This window comes from Pseudorasbora parva, chromosome 7 (genome assembly GCF_024679245.1).
Source record: "Pseudorasbora parva isolate DD20220531a chromosome 7, ASM2467924v1, whole genome shotgun sequence".
Lineage (NCBI taxonomy): Eukaryota > Metazoa > Chordata > Actinopteri > Cypriniformes > Gobionidae > Pseudorasbora > Pseudorasbora parva.
In genome coordinates, this window is record NC_090178.1 from 4,564,053 (window position 1) to 4,589,004 (window position 24,952).

Below are 24,952 nucleotides of genomic sequence, written 5' to 3' on the forward strand. Positions count from 1 at the left end.
AAGGATGCAAAATGCAACCATTCTGTCTCAGTCTGGAGCCCAGACGATGAACCGTCCAATGCTATTTGTTCTTTTTTCCCCTGTGATTTGCTAATGGATAAAAAAAGCAGCTGGCAAATACTTTTTTAAATGCAATTTAAAAGTTGTATTAAAAATAGTTTATTATTGTTAAATATAACTTCATTTTTAAACATTAAATAAACACTTTTATATTATGTATATTTACACGATCATTGCAGAAAATCTGTCCTGTATGAGCCACTTCTAACGCCATCATAAACCGTTCCATCTGCTTCTGATGACACAAGTGACACTTTTTCAGAAACTGCATCAAGGACCATCTTCGGTTCATGTGCTTTTTATGTCGCTCTCTGAGGCACTTTTACTTTGTACTGACTCTTTCACAGCTGTTTTCACACACTGTCTCTGGTCCGTAGGGATTGAGATTGAGTTGTGACAGATTTGAGAACATGAAACTGTGATGTTGTGGACCCTATAGCACATCCTGCAGCCTTTTGCAGTGTTATGAGCCAGTGCATTATGGCCATCTGTCTATCTAGAGCGTTTTTTCATTGCATTGTATTAGGGTTATACTGGTCAAGTTGTTTGTGCCCCCAATTTGATCTGATGCGTTGAACATTTCAATAGGGTTGTGCAGAGAGTTTCTCTGGGGCAGGGGCTCAAATGTAAAAAGGGGCAATTATCACTACTAAGCAATTCCAATATAATCCAATATTTTCAGTAGATAGTCAACCAAATTTTTTTACACACAGTTGAACCCACAGCCTTGGAAAGTGTACTTCATTTGACGGATGTGCAGTTTTGAGGAATCTCTCGCCACAAGTTACAACCCATGTAAAACTGCCCAAAAAAAAAAAAAAAAAGTGCATGTGCGACCTGTGCATAACAATAAGCGTAAATGTTTTTGCCGTTGCGCATTCAGTACGAAATATGCGTCGCGTGCTGAATGCTGACCCTCGCGTATGTGTAAAAAGTGATGTATACTTTAGCCTTAAGGCTGGATTTTTGACATCTCAGACAGTAGATATAAATAAAAAATAAATAAATGAGTGATTTGTTACAAAAGTGTGCATAAAATATTAGAAACACAGAAGCTAGTACACAGACTTGTTTTCCTTTTAACACTCTCAGAAAAAAGGTATATTGCTCTCACTGGGGCGGTACCCTAAGGTACAAAAGTGAAAAGGTACATCTTTGTACCTTACTCACCCCTAATGATACATATTAGTTCCTTTTTGCTTTTGTACCTTATGGTACCGTCCCAGTGACAGCAATGTAAAAAAGTTTTTTAACAGTGAGCTCTTTCCCCGCCAATCAAAATTTTCCAGCTTTCCGTGTTTTCAGTGTTATATGGTAGGGGGCGCTATTACACTGTGGCGAGGTGGACAAGCGAGTCCCCCTAGCTCCTCCCACGTCTCTTGCTCATCCACCTCATCTTCACAACTTCTGAAAGAGTACTGAGTCTCCTGATCAAAACACATGTGAAGAAGAAGCAGAAACAAGCAATATCATATGCTGCATTGCTGCCATATGCATAATGTAAAATAATGACCTTATTACATTAAACATGTTATTGAATGAAATGTCGAGCTATAGGACTGTGAAGCTTTGGTGAACTCCATCTACTCCGTGTTTTGATCATCGTTCTGAATCCCATCCAAATATGATCAGTTAAAAAAATGCTTAATTGGCCCCAATACGGATCCTTGAGGTCAACTCGGGACATCCCTACATGGCATGTTTATCTGGTACATTTGGATTGGGAATAGTTATTCACCCTTGTGTTTGTGGCAACCGGATATTAAACTTAATGTGATTTTAACATAATTAAAAAAAAAATCGTATTATTAATTGCCCTGTCTGTTTTGTTTTATTATCAGGTGCATTTCTCACTGCCCCCAAATATTATTTCTCCCCCAGTAAGCAAACCTAGTGCATCGTCTAATTTCTGCTGGGATCAGCCTGGGAAAAGACCGATGTGGTTTGCAAAACAGAGTGAAAATAGAATGGAGCACTTCATAATCAAGCATATTTGTGCACGCGGCATGGGAGTGTTGACCCAGCTAGAGATATAACACACCGAGCTGGGGAGCAGAACCTGCCAGGTATTAAAATCTGAGGTGCCAATTGAGCTGTGAAGATAAGAATTGAAAAGGGAATTGGGAGTTGCCTCCTCTGTTTTATACCCATCCCCATAATGCACTGGGACTTTACCTTGTGCATGCATCATGCGCTTGATGCAAAGTATTTGAAGAAATGGAAGCAAGTGAAAGGAGTAGATTTTAGAATTGAATTACCCTCAATGCTTTAAGTTTAATGCTTGATTCATTGAACTGTGCTTTTATTTGTCAGGACGTCTGCAAGGTTGTTTCATACATCAAGAACAAAGCACATCCGCAGAAGAAACCTTGGCTTTTTAGAGAGTAGGAGGAAAAAGTGCCCTGCATCCGGACTACCCTGAAGTGCATAGCAACTAAATTTGCTTTAAGGCCAGAGAATTTCAGGGATGTTCACAATGCAATACTTGCATGATGATAACATCATACTGCACAGTGCATACTATGCACTGCCTGCTGTTTATTTAAAAAAAAAATGCAGTGGAAGATGTAGTATGCTACATTGTTGCCACAAGTTACATGTTTAATTTTAGTTGTCCTGCCATCTTGTAAATAAATACGGTTATTTTGCATTTAAATGTCTTCACTTTTGGCAGTCTGAACAAATAATACGCCATACGCACAAGGTGTTAAAGGGGACCTATTAAAGCCTTGATTTAGTTTTAGGACTCTACTAAGAATTAAATGTTTAAAAAACAACTTATTAACCTCATATTCTCCCTTGTTGCAGCTCCTCTCTTCCCAGTCTGTCAGTAACGCTCTGGGTTGAGTTTCATGTACAACTCAACGATTACTCATCAGATTACAATGCATTATTGAACAAATCGCGTAGCTAGTCACGGCTGTTTCCCAAAACCGTACTGCCACAAATGTGGCGTTCAACCATGTTGGTTAATAATGCAATAATAATATCTTTGAATTAATCCATCTGAGGTGGAATTTCTTGCTATAAATTACATGGAATCTGAGGACTACTTCTTATTTTTCTCTGTTTTTTTGCTTTATTTCCAGATAAAATCATAGGCTGAATCTGAAATTGCCCCCTAAACCCTCATTCACTGTTCCCTAGGTTAGTCCACTAATAAAATTCACTGAAGGAGTGAATGAAACGAGCGCATGAAAGTCAGACAGCCGTTGTGTGTACATCGGCCGTACACTTGTTATTGCGGTGCAATGTGGGATTGAATGAGTGCACTCAATAACGCCCACTATGGTTTCTGACACCACAACAAATGGCTGTCCCCTCAAATAATGCCTTATTAGAGGGTATAGGGGACGATATCAGGTTCAGCCCCCGTCTCGAAGCAACCCCTCCTTCTGAAAAGCACACAGTGCTCTGATTGGTCGGCTGGAGCAGTGTGTTGTGATTAGTCAAGTGCTTTGAGCGTGTTTGGAAAATGTCCCACCCCATACCAAGGGGGTAATCTAGCGCTCAGAAAGCGTTCCACCCATAGGGGCGGCCATTGCTAACCAATCCATCACCTGCTGTTAGCATCCCATTGACTCCCATTCATCTTTGAGTCACTTTGACAGTGAATAACTTTACATCTGAGGCGTTTAAAGACTCCATTTGTCCATTGTTAATTTATAAAGAAACACGACAATGCATAAAAGGCTCCATTACCTTGTATCTTACACTATCGCCCCGTAGAAGCTGTTTTTGTAAAAACAGGCTAACGATTGCATCATAACCAGGTGAGTGCCTCTGATTGGCCTCATTTTCCGCCATTGAAGTCAATGGGAACGCTCTGTCCATTTCTTTTACTGTCTATGCCCCTTACCATAACCGCCATTTTTAAACACTACTAACTCAACCAGCCCGCCCCTTTTCTTTGTGTGAATTATTTAAATGAGGAATATTGGGACGTTCATTGAAGAAAACTCAAGACTACAATAGGTGTTTCAGGGATTTCAGAAACACTGACACTGATATAAAGAACTCCCGCTGGAGGGACTTTTGCAGAGCTTTTTCATGCTCAAACAGCAACATTTCACAATAAAGAACATGCAACACCCCTTCAGTGATGTAAAAATCGGACTCATTCATCACACTGCAATCGGAAGGTCACATTGGGTGCGTTGCACTGTAGGATACAGCAGGGTACATTAGTGGACAGAATAAATTATCAAATTTTCAATTTATAAGCAGCCAGCCCAGAGATATTATCTTTGAATCATCTTGTTTAGTTTAATGTAATACAAAGTGTGTCTTCGGCCCCAAATCTCCATCAGCATTCGCCTTTTTGCTGGTATTTTTTTATGTTTACTCGATTGGCAAGTAGATTTAGGAAAGCAATTTAAAGCTTCAGCATTTTTGTCTTCCATAGTTGCATTTAACTATATATTTATATATGAATCAAGCACTGTACATTTGAATGATTTTATTTAAGTGCCACTCTTAGGCTGTGTTTGAAGTAGCACACCAATATACCAATTTCATTACTCGATATAGTACAGATATTATGCCTAGCACGCAGAATTTCTGTATGCAATGAACACCGATCAGGCATAACATTATGACCGATGAAGTGAATAACACTGATGATATCTTCATCACGGCTCCTGTTAGTGGGTGGGATATATTAGGAAGCAAGTGAACATTTTGTCCTCAAAGTTGATGTGTTAGAAGCAGGAAAAATGGGCAATCGTAAGGATTTGAGCGAGTTTGACAAAGGCCAGATTGTGATGGCTAGACGACTGGGTCAGAGCATCTCCAAAACTGCAGCTCTTGTGGGCTGTTCCCGGTCTGCAGTGGTCAGTATCTATCAAAAGTGCTCCAAGAGGAACAGTGGAGAACCGGCCACAGGGTCATGGGCGGCCAAGGCTCATTGATGCACGTGGGGAGTAAAGGCTGGCCCGTGTGGTTCGATCAAACAGACGAGCTACTGGAGCTCAAACTGCTCCAGAAGTTAATGCTGGTTCTGACAGAAAGGTGTCACTATGGGAAGAAGGCAAGCCGGCACACCTTCAGTGGTCTAGTGGAGTCCATGCCTGCCTCAATGGGTCAGGGCTGTTTTGGCAGCAAAAGGGGGACCAACACAATATTAGGACATAATGTTATGCCTGATCAGTGTAAAACTCACAATGCAATGCACTTAAGTAATATTAACCTGCACTATTTTTAAGTGGATATTTAATGCAAAGCAAACAGATCATTTTGTGCACAGTATACATTCTGCAAAAATCATAGCTCATATAAGCCTACACATGCACAGAAGCGCTTTTCTTTAAAAAAGAATGATTAATAATGAAAATAATGAAAGATGATTAAGCAATTACTCTGATTTAAATCAGTCCGTGCCCTTGTGTGCCGCAAGTCGAGAAAACTTAATTTAGCAATGTCATTGCTGGTCACTTCAGCGGATAATGCAAAGCAGCTTTATGCAATTTGTGTACGATAGCATGACGTGCATGACAATGCAGCCCGCGCTTCTTTTCATTACTCGGAGCAATTTGGGGCGCCTCCGCTGTGGCTCCCTCTCAAATTAAAAAAGCCCAGCGCTTGGCCATCACATGCCTCTCTGCTTAAAATCCACCGTCTCCTTTTGTCTTCCTCCCTTACTCTCTCCAATCACACTTGGCAAGCTGTCGGTTCACTGGCTTCGCGCGCACGTTAAACACCACAGACCTTCCGGGTGCTTCTTAACTCTTGACTGCACTTGTGTCTCGTATATTAAACCTTGAAGGCAGGATGACCAAATATTGGCCGGCAGATATTAAGGACAGTGGCGGTTATGACGGGGATTATGAGCAGAGCCCGAAGACGCTGGCATTTGGCAGCACTGACGTGGCCAGCGACGGAACCACGCCGAGAGAGAGAGAGAGAGAGAGAGAGAGAGAGAGAGGCCTCTGTTCCGATAGCACGCTAATCTCTATTTGCAGAGGAAATTGGAGCGTATTTTGCACACTGAATAGATAAGAACAAGAATGGCGTTTGAAAACTAAAAAGGAATTTGACGTTGTTTTGCCACCTGCAAACAGCCCGAGCAAATTCACATTTCCTCTGATGTCCTGCTCGCGTTGTATGCCAGTATGATTTCCGTGTGTAGTTTTATTTGAGCAAATGAAAACGCATGTGTATGTGTTTGTACACAAGTGACAGCGTTCGTCCACAAGTGTGTGTGTATGTGTGTGTTTTCCCATTGTCTGCCAAATGCACATAAATGTGATATTATGATAGATACACTCTCATTTACCATAAATAACTTTGCAGTTGTGAGCTATAAAGACTCATTTTGAGTAGGGCCGCACGATTTGGTGAAAATATATAATTGCGATTATTCTGGGTAAAATTGCGATTGCGATTTAAAATGCGATTATTGTAATTATTTTTTACAAATGAAAAGTGTGTGTATATAACATTTTGTGTTTAGATGTTAATGTGACTAATAATAATGATTATTTTAACTGCTAAAAATATTTTTAAAAATAAGAACTATTACCATTACAATAACATTTTCATAATTACAAATAAAAAAAGAGTATGTCAGAACAAATATAACAATATAATACTAATACTAATTATTATTATTATTTTTGTAATATTATACAGAAAACTTATTTTACAAAAAAAACCCTGCTGGGTTACCTATTAATATGCAGACAGCCTATGACTAAAAAACATTAGAAAAGGTCTGAGCCTAAAGAGTTATTGTAAAATAAATAAATTTTATATATATATATATATATATATATATATATATATATATATATATATATATATATATATATATATATATATATATATATATATATATATATATGTATATATATATATATATATATATGTATATATATATATATATATATATATATATATGTGTGAATATGTGTGTGTGTGTGTGTGTGTGTGTGTGTGTGTGTGTGTGTGTGTTGTTTATCCGTGTTATCAATTTCTTAAAGTCTGTCTTTAATATGATATACCTCTTGTGCATTCACTGTGGGGGAAAAAAACTCCTGTACATTGAAGAAAAACATGTTTATTAAGTTTTAAAATGTATTAAGTATTATTTTATTATTATTGATTACCCAAAAGTTTTTCATTCATACTGAAAGCCAGAGGGCGCCCTCGAGCGGAAAACGCCACATTCGCCTCAGAGAAGTAATTGACGTTAGTTTTCAGGAAATCCACCATGATGTGAAGCTAACGCTGTAAACAGAAGATAGAGACGCTTTGATTAAACATGACGACAATAAACACGACTGCAGCAAAATATGGTGTATTTGAGTTCTTCAAGCCGTTAAGGGTATTTTCATAATAATAATAAAGTATATTATAATGCAGTGCTGATTGACATATTGACTTCATCACTGTATAGAGTACTATAAAATAACGCACCGTCTGCCTCACTCTGATGAGAAGCCACATCAGCTCACACACACTCGACTGACGATATGAAGTGAGGTAAACATGTTATTAAACGTTGTCTTTTGTTGAACAGGTTTATGAACGCTTCACTAGTTTGTGAAGATGTTTGACTCGTGTTGCTTTTTCAAACGCACGTTATAAGGCAAGGGGTTTTCAAACTATGATGCCAAGGACCCCCAAATATGATGAACATGAACAGGGGACCCCCTTCTTAAAATCCATCTATTTTTATGTACAAAAAAACATTTACACGGTTAGATAAATAGTAAGTGTGATATTATAAATACAATATATTATTTCCCAACTTAAATTAGCTATTAATGTTGGATGTATAAACCTGAAGAACATTTTTAATAAAAAAAATGTGTATACAACATTCACAATACATGTATGCAAGCAACGTATATGTTAAGAAAACTGCCTTACAACCCAGTGAGAAAGATAAAGGGGACTATAGTGAGGAAAAACTTACTAAAGACACAAAGCAAACATAAACAATTCTAGAATTTATACGGCAAGAAATGAGAGAAACATGTAGAAAAAACTATTAGAATATCCAGTAGACTTTATCCATTTTTGCTTAGTCTATTTATTCTCTGAAATTTTCTGGGGACCCCTTAGAACCTTCTGGAGGACCCCTGGGGGTCCCCGGACCCCAGTTTGAAAAGCCCTGTTATAAGGGACTCAAACTCGCAGTCTTTCAGACGGAGCAGCGTTTATCTCAGAGCCCCTCTTCGCTAACACACTGGGCATTTATTTATTTAATTTAAATCGCAGCCTTTGAGCTTTATAATCGCACACAAGCCAAATCGCGATTGCGGTTCGATTTCGACTAATCGTGCAGCCCTAATTTTGAGCTATTAACTGATTATGAGAAATAAAGTGCTAGTTGTGAGATATTAAGAAAGTCTCAATTGTGAGATATGAAGTAGCTGACACATACAGTGGTACAGTAAAGCACCTGAAATTGATTAAAGCTGCTGTCTGTAACGTTTTTTGTTTCAAGATTAAAAAATATATATATAATAGCCTATATAATAAGAATGTACAACATGAATCCATTTTCCAAACCGTGTTTTTGTCTTACCCTGAATCATTATGGTGCACTTATAATAAGTGTTTATATTGGGACTATTTCAGACCGGTCTGGTAGGAACCGCTGCGGAGGAGCACAGTCCCTGCGTGACTCGCCATAGACATACACACAGAGAAGTAGATCCGGCTGCAAATTTCTTCCGCAACACGCATGCAGTTCTGTTTATTAACCACTAAAGCGCAAAAAGTTATGGACTGCAGCTTTAAGTTAGCTTAACATCACACAAGTATGGAAGCTGTTTCCACCACGGAATAAAACTATTTAAAAGACAATTGCGAGTTCATATTTTGCAATTGTGACTATAGCTTGCAAAATGTTGACTTTTTATCACATAATTCAGACTTTTAGTCACAATTGCAACTTTATATCACACTATTCTGACTTTTTCTCGCATTTTGCGGCTTTATTTCATGCAATTTCTGACTTTATAGGCCTTTGCAATTGCAACTTTATATATATATTTTTATATATATATTATATATATATTTTTAATATATATATAGACATAAAATAATACAAATATAATATAAAATATACATATATTTTTTAAAGCATTTGGCAGCATTGACGCGGCAGCAATTTTAGCACTCTAATCTATATTTTCACAGGAAATTGGAGTGTATTTTGCAAAACCTCAATAGATAAGAACAAGAATGGCGTTTGAAAACTAAAAGGAATTGGTGCCACCTGCAAACAACCCGTGCAAATTCACATTTCCTCTGATGTCCTGCTCGGTTCGTATCCCAGTATGATTTCCGTGTGTAGTTTTATTTGTGCATATGAAAACGCACGTGTATGTGTTTGTACACAAGTAACTGCGTGTATGTGTGTGTGTTCCCATTCCAGCGGCGGTCCCTTCATTTCACGCTCTGCCGCTTCCGTGCGAATCCTCTTCCCCGGGCTCATTATCAGGTCTGTTCGACGAGTGCACGGTCAGGCGGCGCGCGGGGCAGAGCCCAATCATTATTCAAGCCCGCTGACGGTCAGTGCCGACGGCTCCGTGCTGTCGTTCTGCGGTCTTATTATTCTCTCCTCACAAATAACTAAGCAAAACCACAAAAACAAATCCTGCCTGACCGGGATCAATGAGGTCTTCAGTACCCGCCATGCCGCCCGGGGGACTCGGGGATTGAGTGGACCTTCTGTTGTTGGAGTAACTGCTGTATGCTCACTGTCTCTCCTCTCGTTTTCTTTGGCAGGGCCCACCGGTGCTCAGGCAGCCGAGTACGGACACTTGCCCGACAACATTACCGTGCTGGAAGGAGAAAGCGTCATTTTGAGGTGACTTCACATCACACCTGCATCCTTGTGTGTTTTATGATTCAAAAACCCTTTCTACGTTTTTTGGCTTTTAGTATGAATATATGGAAGCCTGTTATCTAGAAGCTAGTGTGCTCCAAATCAATAACAAAATTCACATTTAGACATTATAAGCATTCAAAACTTACAGTCTCTACCTTCCGCCAATATGGATCAAGGATTTTGATGACATCACTCAGCTTCTCATCAGATATTCTGTTCAATCAAATGCTCTCTAGAATCTGAAACATTTCACACATTTACTATTTTCTACATGGTGAATGGCACATAGTGGACAGGGAATGATTCAGACAGTGCACTATATAGGGGATAGGGAACGATTCAGACACTGCACTATAGAGGGGATAGGGAACGATTCAGACACTGCACTATAGAGGGGATAGGGAACGATTCAGACACTGCACTATAGAGGGGATAGGGAACGATTCAGACAGTGGACTATATAGGGGACAGGGAACGATTCAGACAGTGGACTATATAGGGGATAGGGAACGATCAGCCAGTGCACTATATAGGGGATAGGGAACGACCAGACAGTGCTCTTTATAGGGGATAGGGAACGATTCAGACAGTGGACTATATAGGGGACAGGGAACGATTCAGACAGTGGACTATATAGGGGATAGGGAACGATCAGCCAGTGCACTATATAGGGGATAGGGAACGATCAGCCAGTGCACTATATAGGGGATAGGGAACGATCAGCCAGTGCACTATATAGGGGATAGGGAACGATCAGACAGTGCACTATATAGGGGATAGGGAACGAAGCAGACAGTGCTCTATATAGGGGATAGGGAACAATTCAGACAGTGCACTATATAGGGGATAGGGAACGATTCAGACAGTGCACTATATAGGGGATAGGGAATGCAATTCAGAAAGTGCTCTATATAGGGGATAGTGAACGATCAGCCAGTGCACTAGGGGATAGGGAACGATTCAGAAAGTGCACTATATAGGGGATAGGGAACGATTCAGACAGTGCACTATATAGGGGATAGGGAACGATTCAGACAGTGCACTATATAGGGGATAGGGAACGATTCAGACAGTGCACTATATAGGGGATAGGGAATGCAATTCAGACAGTGCACTAATTAGGGGATAGGGAACGATTCAGAAAGTGCACTATATAGGGGATAGGGAACGATTCAGACAGTGCACTATATAGGGGATAGGGAATGCAATTCAGACAGTGCACTAATTAGGGGATAGGGAACGATTCAGACAGTGCACTATATAGGGGATAGGGAACAATTCAGACAGTGCACTATATAGGGGATAGGGAACGATCAGACAGTGCACTATATAGGGGATAGGGAACGATTCAGACAGTGCACTATATAGGGGACAGGGAACAATTCAGACAGTGCACTATATAGGGGATAGGGAACGATCAGACAGTGCACTATATAGGGGATAGGGAACGATTCAGACAGTGCACTATATAGGGGATAGGGAACCATGTGATATAAACTAAATGCTATTGACTATTTAAAAAAAGTGGAGGAGCTGTTTAATATGGCCCAGCCTGTCTTCCCATTTCAGTGGAAATTATCAACAAATAACTTCAGTGGGCCTTTAAATAGTAAAACAGTGATGTTAAAAGGCCAAATTCAATAAACTAATGCATATTATGCACACGCAAGCAAAAAAAAAAAAACAGAATATAAATGCAACACAGTTTCTCGTTAAAGGTGCACTATGGAACTTTCCGTCCACTGGAGGGCGCCTATTCAAAACAAATGCGTAGTTTAATGACACAAAGTGTGAGCGCAGTATCTTGGGAGATGTGGTCTTCTCATCACAGCCGGTGGAAAATAGGACTCAGGCAGAAATCACGTTCATGCATGCGATTATTAACGTTACTGTAGTGTAAAGCAGAGCAGGACTGAGTGTTGTGGAGCTGAGCACGGCCGGTGGAGCGATTGTTAAACAAATAACTGCCTCGCGAATACCGGGACTTTTATTATGACGGGACGGGACACAGTCGCCGGGCGCCTGCACTGATCCACTCTTCCGGTTATGATTATGAGGTAATGGAGCTCTGTTTATCATAGATACATTTAAGTGTGTTTAAAACGATGTTATGACGTTACTCCGTGCGTTCACTTGTTCACACTGCTAAGAGTAAAGCGCTCCTGCCAAATAAAAGCTGAAACCCAGGGTATAGCGCAGATATGACGGGATTGACAGGCGACTCCCTCAAACGCTATGCTGACACGTCCCGGTCCTTAGTTAAAATAGCAATTTTCTCACAATTTACAAATAGTTGAAAACATTTGGGATATTGTAGATATTCAACTGAACAAAATGTATAACACCGGCCTAGTGGTTTTTGGATATTTTACTGCAAAAATACTACATAGTGCACCTTTAAGCATTTCTCCATAGAAAAGCCTTTTACAGAAAACGCTTTAAGCCACAATGTCATTTTTTTCGCCCATGAGGTCACAAACAAAGGCAAGGCTTGATGGCGACTGGATTTTGCAGAGCTTTTATTATAACAGTTGCTTCTTCCGCTTATGTGTATGAGGGCTAACGCAGCTCTGTTTTATCATATCACACATATTTGTGTGTGTTAAAGGGATGTTATAATGCTACTCTGCGTTCACTCTACGCTGCTATGAGACACTTGTTCACACTGCAGTGAGCGAGATCATATTAGGTATGGTAAAACGTGGTACTCTGTGCGGTAAATCAACAACACCAGGGGCCGTATTCACAAAACATCTTAAGGCTAAAAGTAGCTCCTAACTTGGCAATTTAGGAGAAAATCTTAAAAATAATGGGCGTGCCAGTCGTAATTTTAGGACTTCTACATTTTTGCACTAAGATTATTTCACAAAGCATTTTAGCCCTAAAACTAGCTCCTAAATGCATAAAACGCTAGGAGTAGTCACTAAGACCAAATCACTAAACAATCCTAATGGCTGCCAATTTCCCCAAAGACACTATACAACTATATTACTATACTATATACTATAACTACACTATACTATACACTATACTATACCTCTCCGCGGCGATTAAATGAATATTTCCCTCAAATCGTGAATGTAAATACTGATTTCACCCTGTGCTACAAGATGCACTCATCCTGCAGCTCTTCTGTCAGAAGTCGATTCAAAATTGAGCTTGCGCGTATATAATGTTCACGTCTGCCTGAAGTGAGATAACGTTACCTGAGACACAGCGCTGAGCTTCAGTCCGGTGTGCGACCCCCTTTAGGCACAATCGGCTTAAGATCCGCATATAAACGCACTCAAAGTGTTCTTTTCCTCTCTAGGCAGGTAATTTTTTTTAGGTTTATTTATCAAAATGTTCTTTTATATATTTGCGTGATGTTCTGTGTTTCGAGAGAACGGTTAATTTACGAATGTGTAGTGTAGCCTAGTTTTGATCACTTTATTAAAAGTGGTGGCTGTGTGCCGTGTGTAAAGTAAAATAAAAATAGTCTTAGCCTCCTGCTGACTAGTGTCCTGCCTTTCCCAACCCGTTTATACCGTTTATTTTTTACGGTCTATGGTTTACACACACACAGATGATTCGAATATCGGTCGACCATAGAGAGATTCGAAAATTCTGATTCGAATGTGTAAATCCTTAGTCGGAGACACCCCTACAAAATATATAACATTCTTGTAGTAGTTTTTGGATATTTTAATTTAATTTTTTTTTACATATTGTTCCTTTAACCATTTCATATTCTGGGCTCATCTCTGCGCCTGTATATAGTATGCATCATCAATAAGGTGTATACTGAATTTGATCTTTCAGTGTTTTATCACATGAAGGCCCTTTAAGTGTTTCTCATGTGTATGTTCGTCTGTTTGTATTGATTGAGAGACTGCAGCAAGTCCACAGAACTTGCATCATGTTCACATATATTTTTGAGATGGTAAATGTGTTGCCCTCCAGGTCTCTGGACCATTCACGTGACCAGGCACATAAATCTCCTGTTTCAACAAAGAGACGCTTTAAGGGCTCATGGCTACGGTGGCCCAGTAGTGTAGCTGTACTAAATTAAACCACAACACAAGGAAATGCTCTTGACCATGAGGAGTGCAATAAAGTTAGTTTTCCTTGTCACTGTTCTATAGATTGGCCAGTCTGACAAAGATATTTCACCAAGATCAGTTTTAAGTGTGTAACCATTGTATATCGACATGAAATATCAATTCAAAATCACCTACATGCATTATAGCTGCATATTTATCCCCAAAAACACTTTTACTTGCTATCACGGTGCTTGATGCCCAAGGGAACGTCTGCCAATTCCACCAAGTGGTTGAAACGTATAATTTTATTAATTAAAATGACTTGAAATTACAGAAATCACGATCATGGATGTGATTATTAACTTTACTCTTGTATGAATCAGAGCAGGACCGAGTGTTGTGGAGCTGAGCAAGGCCGCTGGAGCGATTGTTAAAGGGTTAGTTCACCCAAAAATGAAATCTATGTTATTAATGACTCCCCCTAATGTCGTTCCACACCCGTAAGACCCGTTCATCCCAACGGGTTTGTTTTCAATCCTCAAACAAAGATTTGAATGGTTATAACAGTTCGAATCTTTGTTTTGAGGATTGAAAACAAAACCGGACAATGCTGAAAAAAAAGTCATAGTTTTTGTTTTTGTTATTTTGGGTCTAAAATGTATTTTCGAGGCTTCTAGAGATTCTAACTAACCCACAGATGTCACTTATGGACTACTTTGATGATGTTTTTATTCCCTTTCTGGAAAGGGACAGTATAGTGTGCATTTGTTTTCAATGGAGAGGCAGAATCTCTCTGACAAAATATAAAATATCTTAACCTGTGTTCTAAGATGAAGATGAACAGCGGTCAAACAGGTGTGGATTGGAACGACATAAGGGTGAGTCATTAATGACATAAATTTCATTTTTGGGTGAACTAACCCTTTAATGAGATGAATGCAACACAAGCCTCGAGAGCAGCGGGACTTTTATTATGCCACAGTCGCCGGCACCATTTCTGCTTTTCCGGTCATGAGTGTGAGGAACGCAGCTCTGTTGATCATATTAGACTCATCTGAGTGTGTTGAGATGATGTTCTGACGTTACTCTGTGTGTTCGCTCAGCGTCTGCTGTGACATTTGTTCACACTGCAGTGAGAGGAAAGCGCTTCTGCAGAATAAAACCAGAAACCGAGGGTAACGCAGAAATGAGGACATCGACAGATTACGTTCCTCACATGTTCATTGGTTAAAATAGCAATTTTCTCACAATTTAAAAAAAGGTGGAAACATTTGGGATATTGTAAGACCTCAACTAAAAATATATAACACTGGCCTAGTGGTTTTTGGATATTTTTTTTTATTTTTATTTTTTACATAACGCTTTCATGTATAATCTACTTTTTCTTTCGGCTGTTCCCTTCAGGGGTCGCCACAGCGAATCATCTGCCTCCATCTATTCCTATCCTCTTCTCTCAGACCGACTACCTTCATGTCCTCCTTCACTACATCCATAAACCTCCTCTTTGGTCTTCCTCTTGACCTCCTGTCTGGCAGCTCTAACCTCAGCATCCTTTTACCGATGTATTCACTCTCCCTCCTCTGAACATGTCCAAACCATCTCAACCTGGCCTCTCTAACTTTGTCTCCAAAACATCTCACATGTGCGGTCCCTCTGATGTACTCATTCCTGATCCTATCCATCCTCGTCACTCCCAAAGAGAACCTCAACATCTTCAGCTCTGCTACCGCTAGCTCTTCCTCCTGTCTTTTCCTCAGTGGAACTGTCTCCAAACCATAAGACATCGCTGGCCTCACTACTGTCCTGTACACCTTTCCTTTCATTCTTGCTGGTACACTTTTATCACACACAGACCTTCTCCACCCAATCCAACCTGCCTGCACACGCTTCTTCACCTCTTTACCACACTCCCCATTGCTCTGGACTGTTGACCCTAAGTACTCAGAATCCTTCACCTTCTTTACCTCTTCTCCCTGTAACCTCAGTTCCACTTGGTTCTCTCACATTCACACACATGTATTCTTTCTTACTGCAACTAATCTTCATGTATAGCACATTATAAAAATATTTGTAATGCATTAATTATGACTTTTTAATGCATTGCGTGAATAATTGTAAGCGAAGTTATAATGCTTATGTTAAGCCTTAGAAAGTATAATGCATTAAAAACACAGGACAAACAACTAATCTCAGATATAACAAGGAATCTGCAAATATTATAATGCATTTTGCAGATATGTATGAAAAGATATATATATATATATATATATATATATATATATGCATTATAACGTACATTATGAATACCTTTATAATGCATTATACATAAAGGCTTTAAGAAATGTTAAATGTTAGTTTTTATTGAAATAAAGCTGTAGTCAGATCAAATATAACTTAGATAAACAATACTAAAAAGTACTAAAATGACTAAAAATAGGTTAAAAATAACTTATAAAATAACAAAATATATTATTATAATGAATAATACAAAATATTAAAAAATACTATAATGGAATGTAAATAATACTAAAATAATGCTGTGTCTTTGTGACCAACAATCACTCCATTAAGTGCATTTATTTCACATTAATTTGTGCGCGTGTGCGTTTGTGTGTGTGTGTGTGTGTGTGTGTGTGTGTCATATCGCCCTGCCCTACAGGTTTGATCATACTCACCTGCCGGAGGGTGCATTTTTTAACACTTTAATTTCACTCTCTCTAGTTTAGTTTCCAGGCAGAAATGAAATGGTTTCGGTCTATCAGCCAGCAATTGAACTCCTGAACCTGCTGTCAGGGGTTCATATTCTCAAAAGCACCGTATTATTATTCCACACAACTGCACCGGGAATGGGAATTGATGTGATATCACAGTTTGATACACTGAAAGTTAAAGCTGACATGAATGTGAGTGATATTTAAGCCTTAAATGTGTCACAATTTTCCCATTTAAAGAGCAGAGCAAGGCAGTGGCATCTAGAGGTGAACTGTGGTTACTACATGTCACCGGACCAATGGCATTGCACGACTGGTGCTGTTCAGGAGTGCTCACTTATTAATGGCAAATTTAGTTATTTAATCCATTTATTTGCTATGGCATCTTCCCCACATCTGCTTCTAAAACACTGGCGATACTTCATGCAAATAATTGACTACGCTCGGAATTGCATTTTCCCGTTATTTACAAATGCCAGCAGGCAAAGGATGAGATTATGAGCACGGCACTGAATGTGTTTTGACAGACTTTGCTCCAGACTCTGAGTGCTGTGCTGTGTGTTTGTGTGTGTGTGTGTACGGCCGTGTTTTTTAATTTCAAGTGCTGTCAGTCATCTACATCACTGTCAGTTTGCTGAAGCTTCTCAGGACTGAAATACTTAAATGCAAGCCTCCAATAAACAAGTCCAATAAACAATCTGGTGATTTGGTGCAAATGCTGCTCAGAGTGCTCTCATAGATTCCCAGCGTCCTGACAGGACCCAGAATGACGTGTTTAGGGCTTTTTGTCCAGTGAACATTGATCTTTGCAGCACTGAAATCAATGTATTTACAGACCCCATTGAAGCCGGCCGTGCATTTACTGACTTCAGCGGACATATTCAATTACATTTACACTTAGATTGATGCATTTGGCAGACGCTTTTATCCAACGCGACTTACATTGCCTTTAAGATATGCATTTTGTAAGTTCTCAATTAGGAGAGGACTGCTGTGAATGCTGTGATATTTTACACTCTCACAAAATATTTGAAAGGGATCTAGAATTATATTTAACCCTCTGTTGCATGCATTATGGTACAAATGGTTTAAGTTAATTTTCATGCATTGCTCTTATCTATGCTAGGCTGTATGGATGCGCAGGGAGCTCTTGCCCAGAACAGAGCCATAGCGCCAATCCAAACTATACGCTAATAGTCAATCAATCATCTTTGACGATAGTGATCCTGACAGAATTGCATCTGTCTGTGTTAGTACCTTAACAGCTCTTGACTAAAGAGCTTTAGTAGCTTTAATAAGAATCAGTGTAGGCCTATAGTTAATCGTTCTGTAAAGATACTTTAAAGGGTTAGTTCACCCAAAAAGGAAAATTTGATGTTTATCTGCTGACCCATCCAACATGTAGGTGTGTTTGTTTCTTCAGTAGAACACACATGAAGATTTTTAACAGTCATATAATGATGTGAATGGGTAACAATTCTATGAGAGCAACAAAACAAAAACATGCTTAGACATCATGCACAAAGAGCCCTGTGGTTCATGACAACACATTGATATCTTAAGACACAAAACGATCAGTTTGTGTGAGAAATCGAGCCATATATATATATTAGGGCCGGGACTCGATTAAAAAAATTAATCTAATTAATTAGAGGCTTTGTAATTAATTAATCGAAATTAATCGCATTTTAATTGCATATAAATATTTGACCTGAGAACAATGAGAAGTAATTTTTCACATGTATTTTTAGTATACGACAGAATAATGACTGAATACATAAGCTTAATCAACAAAATATTGTTTATTTATTTCAGTCCAGCAGACCAGCGCAATGTTTGCCATTAAGTGTAGCAAAAGCATATTTGTGATATTTAAGGCTCGATGTGCTGCGGTGATACGCTAATTCCTTGTTGTATAGCTTGCTCACAACCATGCTCTTGACGACGTTTCCATTCTTTCGTTTTTTAAAACAAAATTTCCCATCCACGGGGTCAAGCAAAGCGGTCTCATCAGCTTCTTCGTTCCATAGCTTCGTTCATGTTCACATGGTTTGTTGTTGTCGTGACTCCGGAGCGCTAGTTGGTGTTCCAGTATAATTGGTCCGTCGAAACTCATTCATTGAAAAACGTTCCGCGGTGCAAAAATAAGTGTGATAAAAAAAAAAAAAATTTTTTTGCGTAATTAATTAACGCGTTAAAGTCACGTAATTAATTAATCTTGATTAACGCGTTAAAGTCCCGGCCCTAATATATATATATATATATCCAAAAGCCTGGAACGTGCTTGGGATAAGAACTCAACTGAACAAAACAGTGGCCTAGTGGTTTTTGGATATTTTACTGAAAAAATGTTACACAGTCATAGTGCACCTTTAAAATAAGTTTGATTCAGTTTAAGAAATGCTATATTTGAATTGGGAGGACTTTTAAAAAAAAGTAAATACTGAAAAATAATTAACATGGATAAATTGATATTTAAAAAAAAGAAGTTTGATATGATAAAACATATGATAACTGCAATATTCTTCAACAAACAATCATTTAGGAGATATTGTTGTGTGATATTTTACCAAAAAATGTTTTTAGACTAAATTATTTAAAAGTACCTAAAATTATATTTAACCAAAATATGAAACAAAGTTAAAATTATGTTTGATTCGGTTTTAATGCATAAAAGTTGAAGAGTTGGGAATTGGGAGTATTTATTTGTGTAAAGTAAATACTAAAACATAATTAATATGGATAAATGGAAAATTAAAAAATATAAATAATTACAAGTTTAGGAGAGTGTGTTTTTCATTAAATTATTTAGAAGTACCACTCACTCTTGCATCAATTATGACAAAAGTGGTTTTAAAATGTTTGATTTTAGTCTTTAAAGTTATTTTTGGGAACTGGGAGGACTTTCAGTAAAGAAATACTGAAAATAATGAACATGGATAAATGTATAATTAATTCTTTTTAAAAAAGTAAAAGAGAAAACGCATGATAACTGCAATATTCTCTATCGTGGCTGCATCCATATCCATTCCACTCCCACATGATCCTGCTTCAAGCCTACACACATATTTCCTCATGACAAATACTTTAGTTATATGACTAAATGTTTTAAAATGGGGTTTACTCACTAACAAATGTGAGTCATATTCTGGATGGAGGAAAAAGGCTTTTTTGAGGGCCGATCTCCAGAGCATCCTCCGCATGATGAACACCGCCAGAAAAAAAAGATTTCTGACTGCCATGGCCAAAGAAAAGCTTATTATTGGTTTATTCAAAACCATTTTATTGCCATCTTATGTGTTTGTAAAGCACGTGTTCCTCTTCAGCGTCATGCAGTAGAGGGTTAATGTGTGTATATCGATTATTTGTGCATAGATAAACATCGCACCACTTTTGGGTCACGGCTTGTGTTTTCTGGCACTGTGCAGTCCTAAAGCAATCACCACCGGTCTGATTAGTCAGCTTAATGATCTAGTTAATGACCCGGACCTTATGAGCGAGTTGTAATGATTCAGAGAAAGTTTCATGAGTTTCATACTAGCGCTCATTCAATGCCATCCCAGTAATTGGCTATGGAGCTCAGTCTGTAAACGCCATATTTTATTTAAAACGAACCATCGAGGGAGAGACATACAGTGCAGTGCAAGTGCACAAAGAAATGTCATTTGCCTTGTTTTCATTCACGTCAAGTCAGTTCTGTCTGCCACAAACCTGTTCTTTTCAATCTCCTCTCTTTCTCAGATGCAAGATAGACGAGGAGGTCACTCACAAGGCGTGGTTGAACCGCTCCAACATCTTATTCACGGGCACAGATAAATGGTCCCTGGACTCCCGCGTCTCCCTGGTGAACAACAACAACAGCGACTTCTCCATTAAGATTGAGAGAGTGATGGTGGCAGACGAGGGACCCTACACGTGCAGTTTCCAGGCCAGAAACCAGCCCCGAACGGCCCACGTCTACCTCATCGTTCAGGGTACGTCATCTGAGAGAGACTTTTACCGTAGTGGCCAAAAGAGTTGGTTTTTAATGACCTTACAAGTTAGATTAGGCTATTTCAAAGGCTCCTGATTTAGTTTGGCGTCTTCAACAACAGGTTTACATGCATCAAAGGACAATTTTCTCATACATTGCACATCTCCACAATTTTCAATGATACTCAAACCACTCGATGGATGAATCAGTCTCTCTAAATCCCTCTTTCTGTGAGCCTACTTTTTGATTGGTCAGATGGCCTAGTCTGTTGTGATTGGTCTATCCTAATATATTCTGTTAATAAAAATAAAAAAAATTAAGTGAACTTTTATTTTGACGGGATGCCATGAAGACCTTGGAGTGTCTGTGTTCAAATGACGATAGTTTTCTCAAATGAAACGGCAAATTCTCATAAAGTGATGTTTAGATGCGTTCGGCTGGTCATCCAGCACCATGAATTCCATAATTTTCTTCATAAATGCATTTATGCTTTGGTCTTTTCGCTGCTTATACCAAGGAAAGATAGGAGAGGCTGCTGACCTGTGGCTGGCTCTGAGCTCTGGCTAGCTTTAGCAGTTTTACCTTTACTATCTTACCTTATTCAAACTGGGCATGTTCCACATGGTGATGGAGTTAAGTGTCTAATTAGGTTTGTAGGTTTGTCAAGTTTTAGAAATGGCATAATTAGTGTCTTCTTCACTCACAGTAATAAAACTTCCATAACAACGACATGTTTGCATGCAGCTGTAAGTGCGTCTCATGCTCACAGCCACATGTAGGGATCGGCTCAAAATTGCCGACACGTGTGACATGCAGAAAATCGGCCAATTCCGATCCCTGGCCGATCTAGGGATGGTGAAAAAACTAAACATTTTCTTGACCGACCACCGAGCCTCATTAGTGGGTTGAAACCGGTTAACCGATTAGTTTAAAATATGCTGCGCTATTTGAAATAACAGCCGCGAGCTGCGCCTGCAATTTCGCAACTCTGTCGCATCTCTCTGCGACTCTGCCTCCCGCTCTCTCACACACACACTGTCCTGGCAGCGTGTAGCCTACATCATAAACGATGTGCTACTGTATTTAAGCACTGTATCACACAAGTTCCAACTTACATCTGTGTCGTTCGTAGCCTAGCCGAAATCATTTCTTTATATTGTTTGCTAGAAACACTAACCAATCACCTTGATCTGGATCAAGTGCGGCTCTCCTGCAGCTGGAATGTGTTCACAGATGCCATAGCAACTCTCAACGACCACCAGGACTTAAAGGGGTACTTCAGCGCTGGGAAGATGAATCTGTATTTAAACTGGGTCATCAATGTAGTAGAAATGTGAAATTATTTTTGAATTTGGTGTCTTCTAGACTGAGAAAAGACAGAAAATGTATTTTTGTCCCATGGGGATGAAAGACTACAATTCCCAGAATGCTTCGCTGCCCTGTGAGGCCATTCCCAACGCCACCAACTTCATTTCTGTGACTGAGTTAGAGAAGACACTACAATTAAAAACTGAACGTGTCTGTTCAATATAATGAGTGAGTGACCGCGTGAGTGTCACAGCACTGAGCACTAACTGCAGGAGTGATGAGCGCTGAGGTAATCGCGACTGTACTCACGGCATACATTCACAACGCGAGTTCAGTCTGGCGCGTTTCAGTTCATGCCTTTGCAAGCTTAACTTTCATAGAAATGAATTTGAGAAGTTAAAAGACTTACATTGCTCACCATAGCTCCGTTTAAATGATCCTGTAGCTGCAAGCTGAGCTCTCCCTGCAAGCTGAGTGTGATCTCCATCCCCCATGCGCGGATTCAAAACATGTGGAAATGGCTCCCTCTGCTGGCTGTAGTCTTTAGCCTCTGGGCAAACATTCCTCCTATGATGCAAAAATCGTCAATTTGCATCATAGGAGGAATTTTTCCAGAAATAAAATGCATAAATCTCTCCTCTCAGGGAGATATGAGGGGGGAAAGCACAATAATTTGAATATACTCCAGGGTTTCTACTGATACAAAGCCATATGCTAATCGCTTAAGTAACCCTTTAAACGATTTTATAAAAGCTATTTATTTGTTGTAAAGTGTAATACTCATCATCATCAAAAAAAAAAAAAACCATCTTCTGTTAGGCGCAGTTGAAGTAAAAAGTGCCTGGGACAAACGCCTGTCAGGAGCCAGAGCCAGGCTGTGTCTGTGTGTCATTATTCCAACATTATCTTCATAACTTCTTACGAAATAAAAGGTTTACCCCTGAGAAAAATTTTCTTTCCCCTCTTGTCAACATTATAGCCTGGTGAGAGTGCGTGTGTGCTCTTCAGGTGCGCGCTGTGTATCACGTCATATAAGGACGCACACTAAAAGTAATCAGGTCAGGTCGTTTACATAGTTAAATTTTCCATTTGATCGGTTCATGAAAAGGTGTATCCCATTCCTCTCAAACCAATTACACTTTCATTCGGTTTGGCCAATTGTATTCTGAGGTGTTTATATGGAGCATTTTCATTCGGATTGGATTTTTAAACTGATTAAACACACCTATAGACTGTAGAAAAAATTCTCTGCATGGCACTTTAAAAACCAGATTGTTTATTTATAGTTCGATTACGGATATTTCACGTTATGTTCGAATATCGACTAAAAAGTGACTGCCCTAACATCAATTAGGCAGGCCCTAAGTGATTCCAGCCCATCAATATTTAGTTTTAGGGGTAAGTAAACTTGTGTCGTTCACAGTAGAACGACATCCCATGTTTCCTGAAGATAGATCCTAATGGGAGCATACATAATGCAAAAAGAATGGGGGCTAAAATTGATCCTTGAGGAACACCACAAGACAGAACAGTCGCCTCTGACAAATATTCCCCAATATTAACACTAAACTTCCTATTTGAAAGATACGATTTAAACCATTCAAGGACATCTCCTTTGATACCAACACAAAGCTCCAAGTGTGCAAGAAGGATAGAGTGATCCACTGTATCAAAAGCTGCGCTGTCTAGCAGTACAAGTACAGTACAATACCCAGAATCAGCAGCTATTAACACGCCATTTAAAACCTTCAGGAGAGCAGTCTCTGTCAAATTAAATCTTTTAAAACCTGATTTAAAAAGCTCAAATACCTTATTTTCCTCCAGGAAACTCTGCAGCTGTTACAACACTGTCTTCTCTAAAATCTTTGAAATAAAAGGCAAATGAGAAACAGGTCTAAAATTTGGCAAAATATTTAGTCTAAATTTAGTTTCTTTAACAAAAGCCAAACTATAGGTACCGTGGAACAGTGTATGTTTCCAGACATTGATTTATGATGTTTAAAAGATTAGGCCCTACTGCATCAAAAACGTTTCAAATGAAATGGAGGGATAATGTGCGTAGAGGAGCCCGACGGCTTCATTGACCCACTATTTCCCGAAGATAAGAGAGAAAAATGGGTTCATATTGTTTAAACTCCGTAGATAACCAGGTATCGAAGATAGAAACAGGGGAGGTGGATAATATGAGGCATATGAGCCATTTGAGGCATAGCCCAATTTTGTACTGTCCCGCAGACTAAAAGGTGCACTATGCAACTTTCCGTCCTCTGGAGGGCGCCTATTCTAAACAAAGGCGTAGTTTGATGACGCCAGGTGTGAGCGCAGTATCTTGGGGCATGTGGTCTTCTCCTCACAGCCGGTGGAAAATAGGACACAGGCAGAAATCATGTTCATGAAAAGACGAGAGTCGGCTGTTTTTGAATAGCCTATTGTAAGTTTCTAATTTAAAATGTTTGTGATTTAGGCTATAACCTATCTTTAAATGTTTTGCCACTTGTGTGAGCTAAATCTAAAGTATATAAATATGAATTAATTAATTTAATAAAATGTTGTTTAAATGTAGTAGGCCTAGGCTACGTAACCTGACTTCTATTAAAGAGTAAACAAAGAGAATTTGAATTCTGACGAGGCATGTTCAGTAAAAACTTTTGGATTTTAAATAAAAAATAATGAATAAATGCTGTGTTTGTGATATGCAACAGCGGATCAGTTGCGGACTGCAAACGCAGCATATGTGAAAGCACAACAGGGCGTGGGGTTCCTGCAATGCATACGCAACGCAACACGCACCGCACACACACTGCAGATGGAGTATGTGTGAAACGGGCGTTACTGTAGTGTAAAGCAGAGCAGGAGCGAGTGTTGTGGACCTGAGCACGGCCGCTGGAGCGATTGTTAAACAATTAAGTTTAACAAGTACCTGGAATTTATTTTGACGGGACGGGACACAGTCGACCTTTTTATCATATCAGATACATTTAAGTGTGTTTAAAATGATGTTCTGACGTTACTCTGTGCGTTCGCTCGGCGCTGC

General features: G+C 39.2%; 1 protein-coding gene across 2 annotated transcripts in view; it reads left to right on the top strand.

The window, feature by feature from the left end:
• iglon5 (IgLON family member 5) overlaps positions 1–24,952 on the top strand; it is a 342,705-nt gene that overhangs the window by 231,971 nt on the left and 85,782 nt on the right. For both annotated transcript variants that reach the window (XM_067447821.1, XM_067447820.1), the window contains exons 2-3: positions 9,802–9,883; positions 20,379–20,611. In XM_067447821.1, the coding sequence (XP_067303922.1) occupies positions 9,802–9,883; positions 20,379–20,611 (315 nt within the window). The remainder of the gene's footprint in view (positions 1–9,801; positions 9,884–20,378; positions 20,612–24,952) is intronic.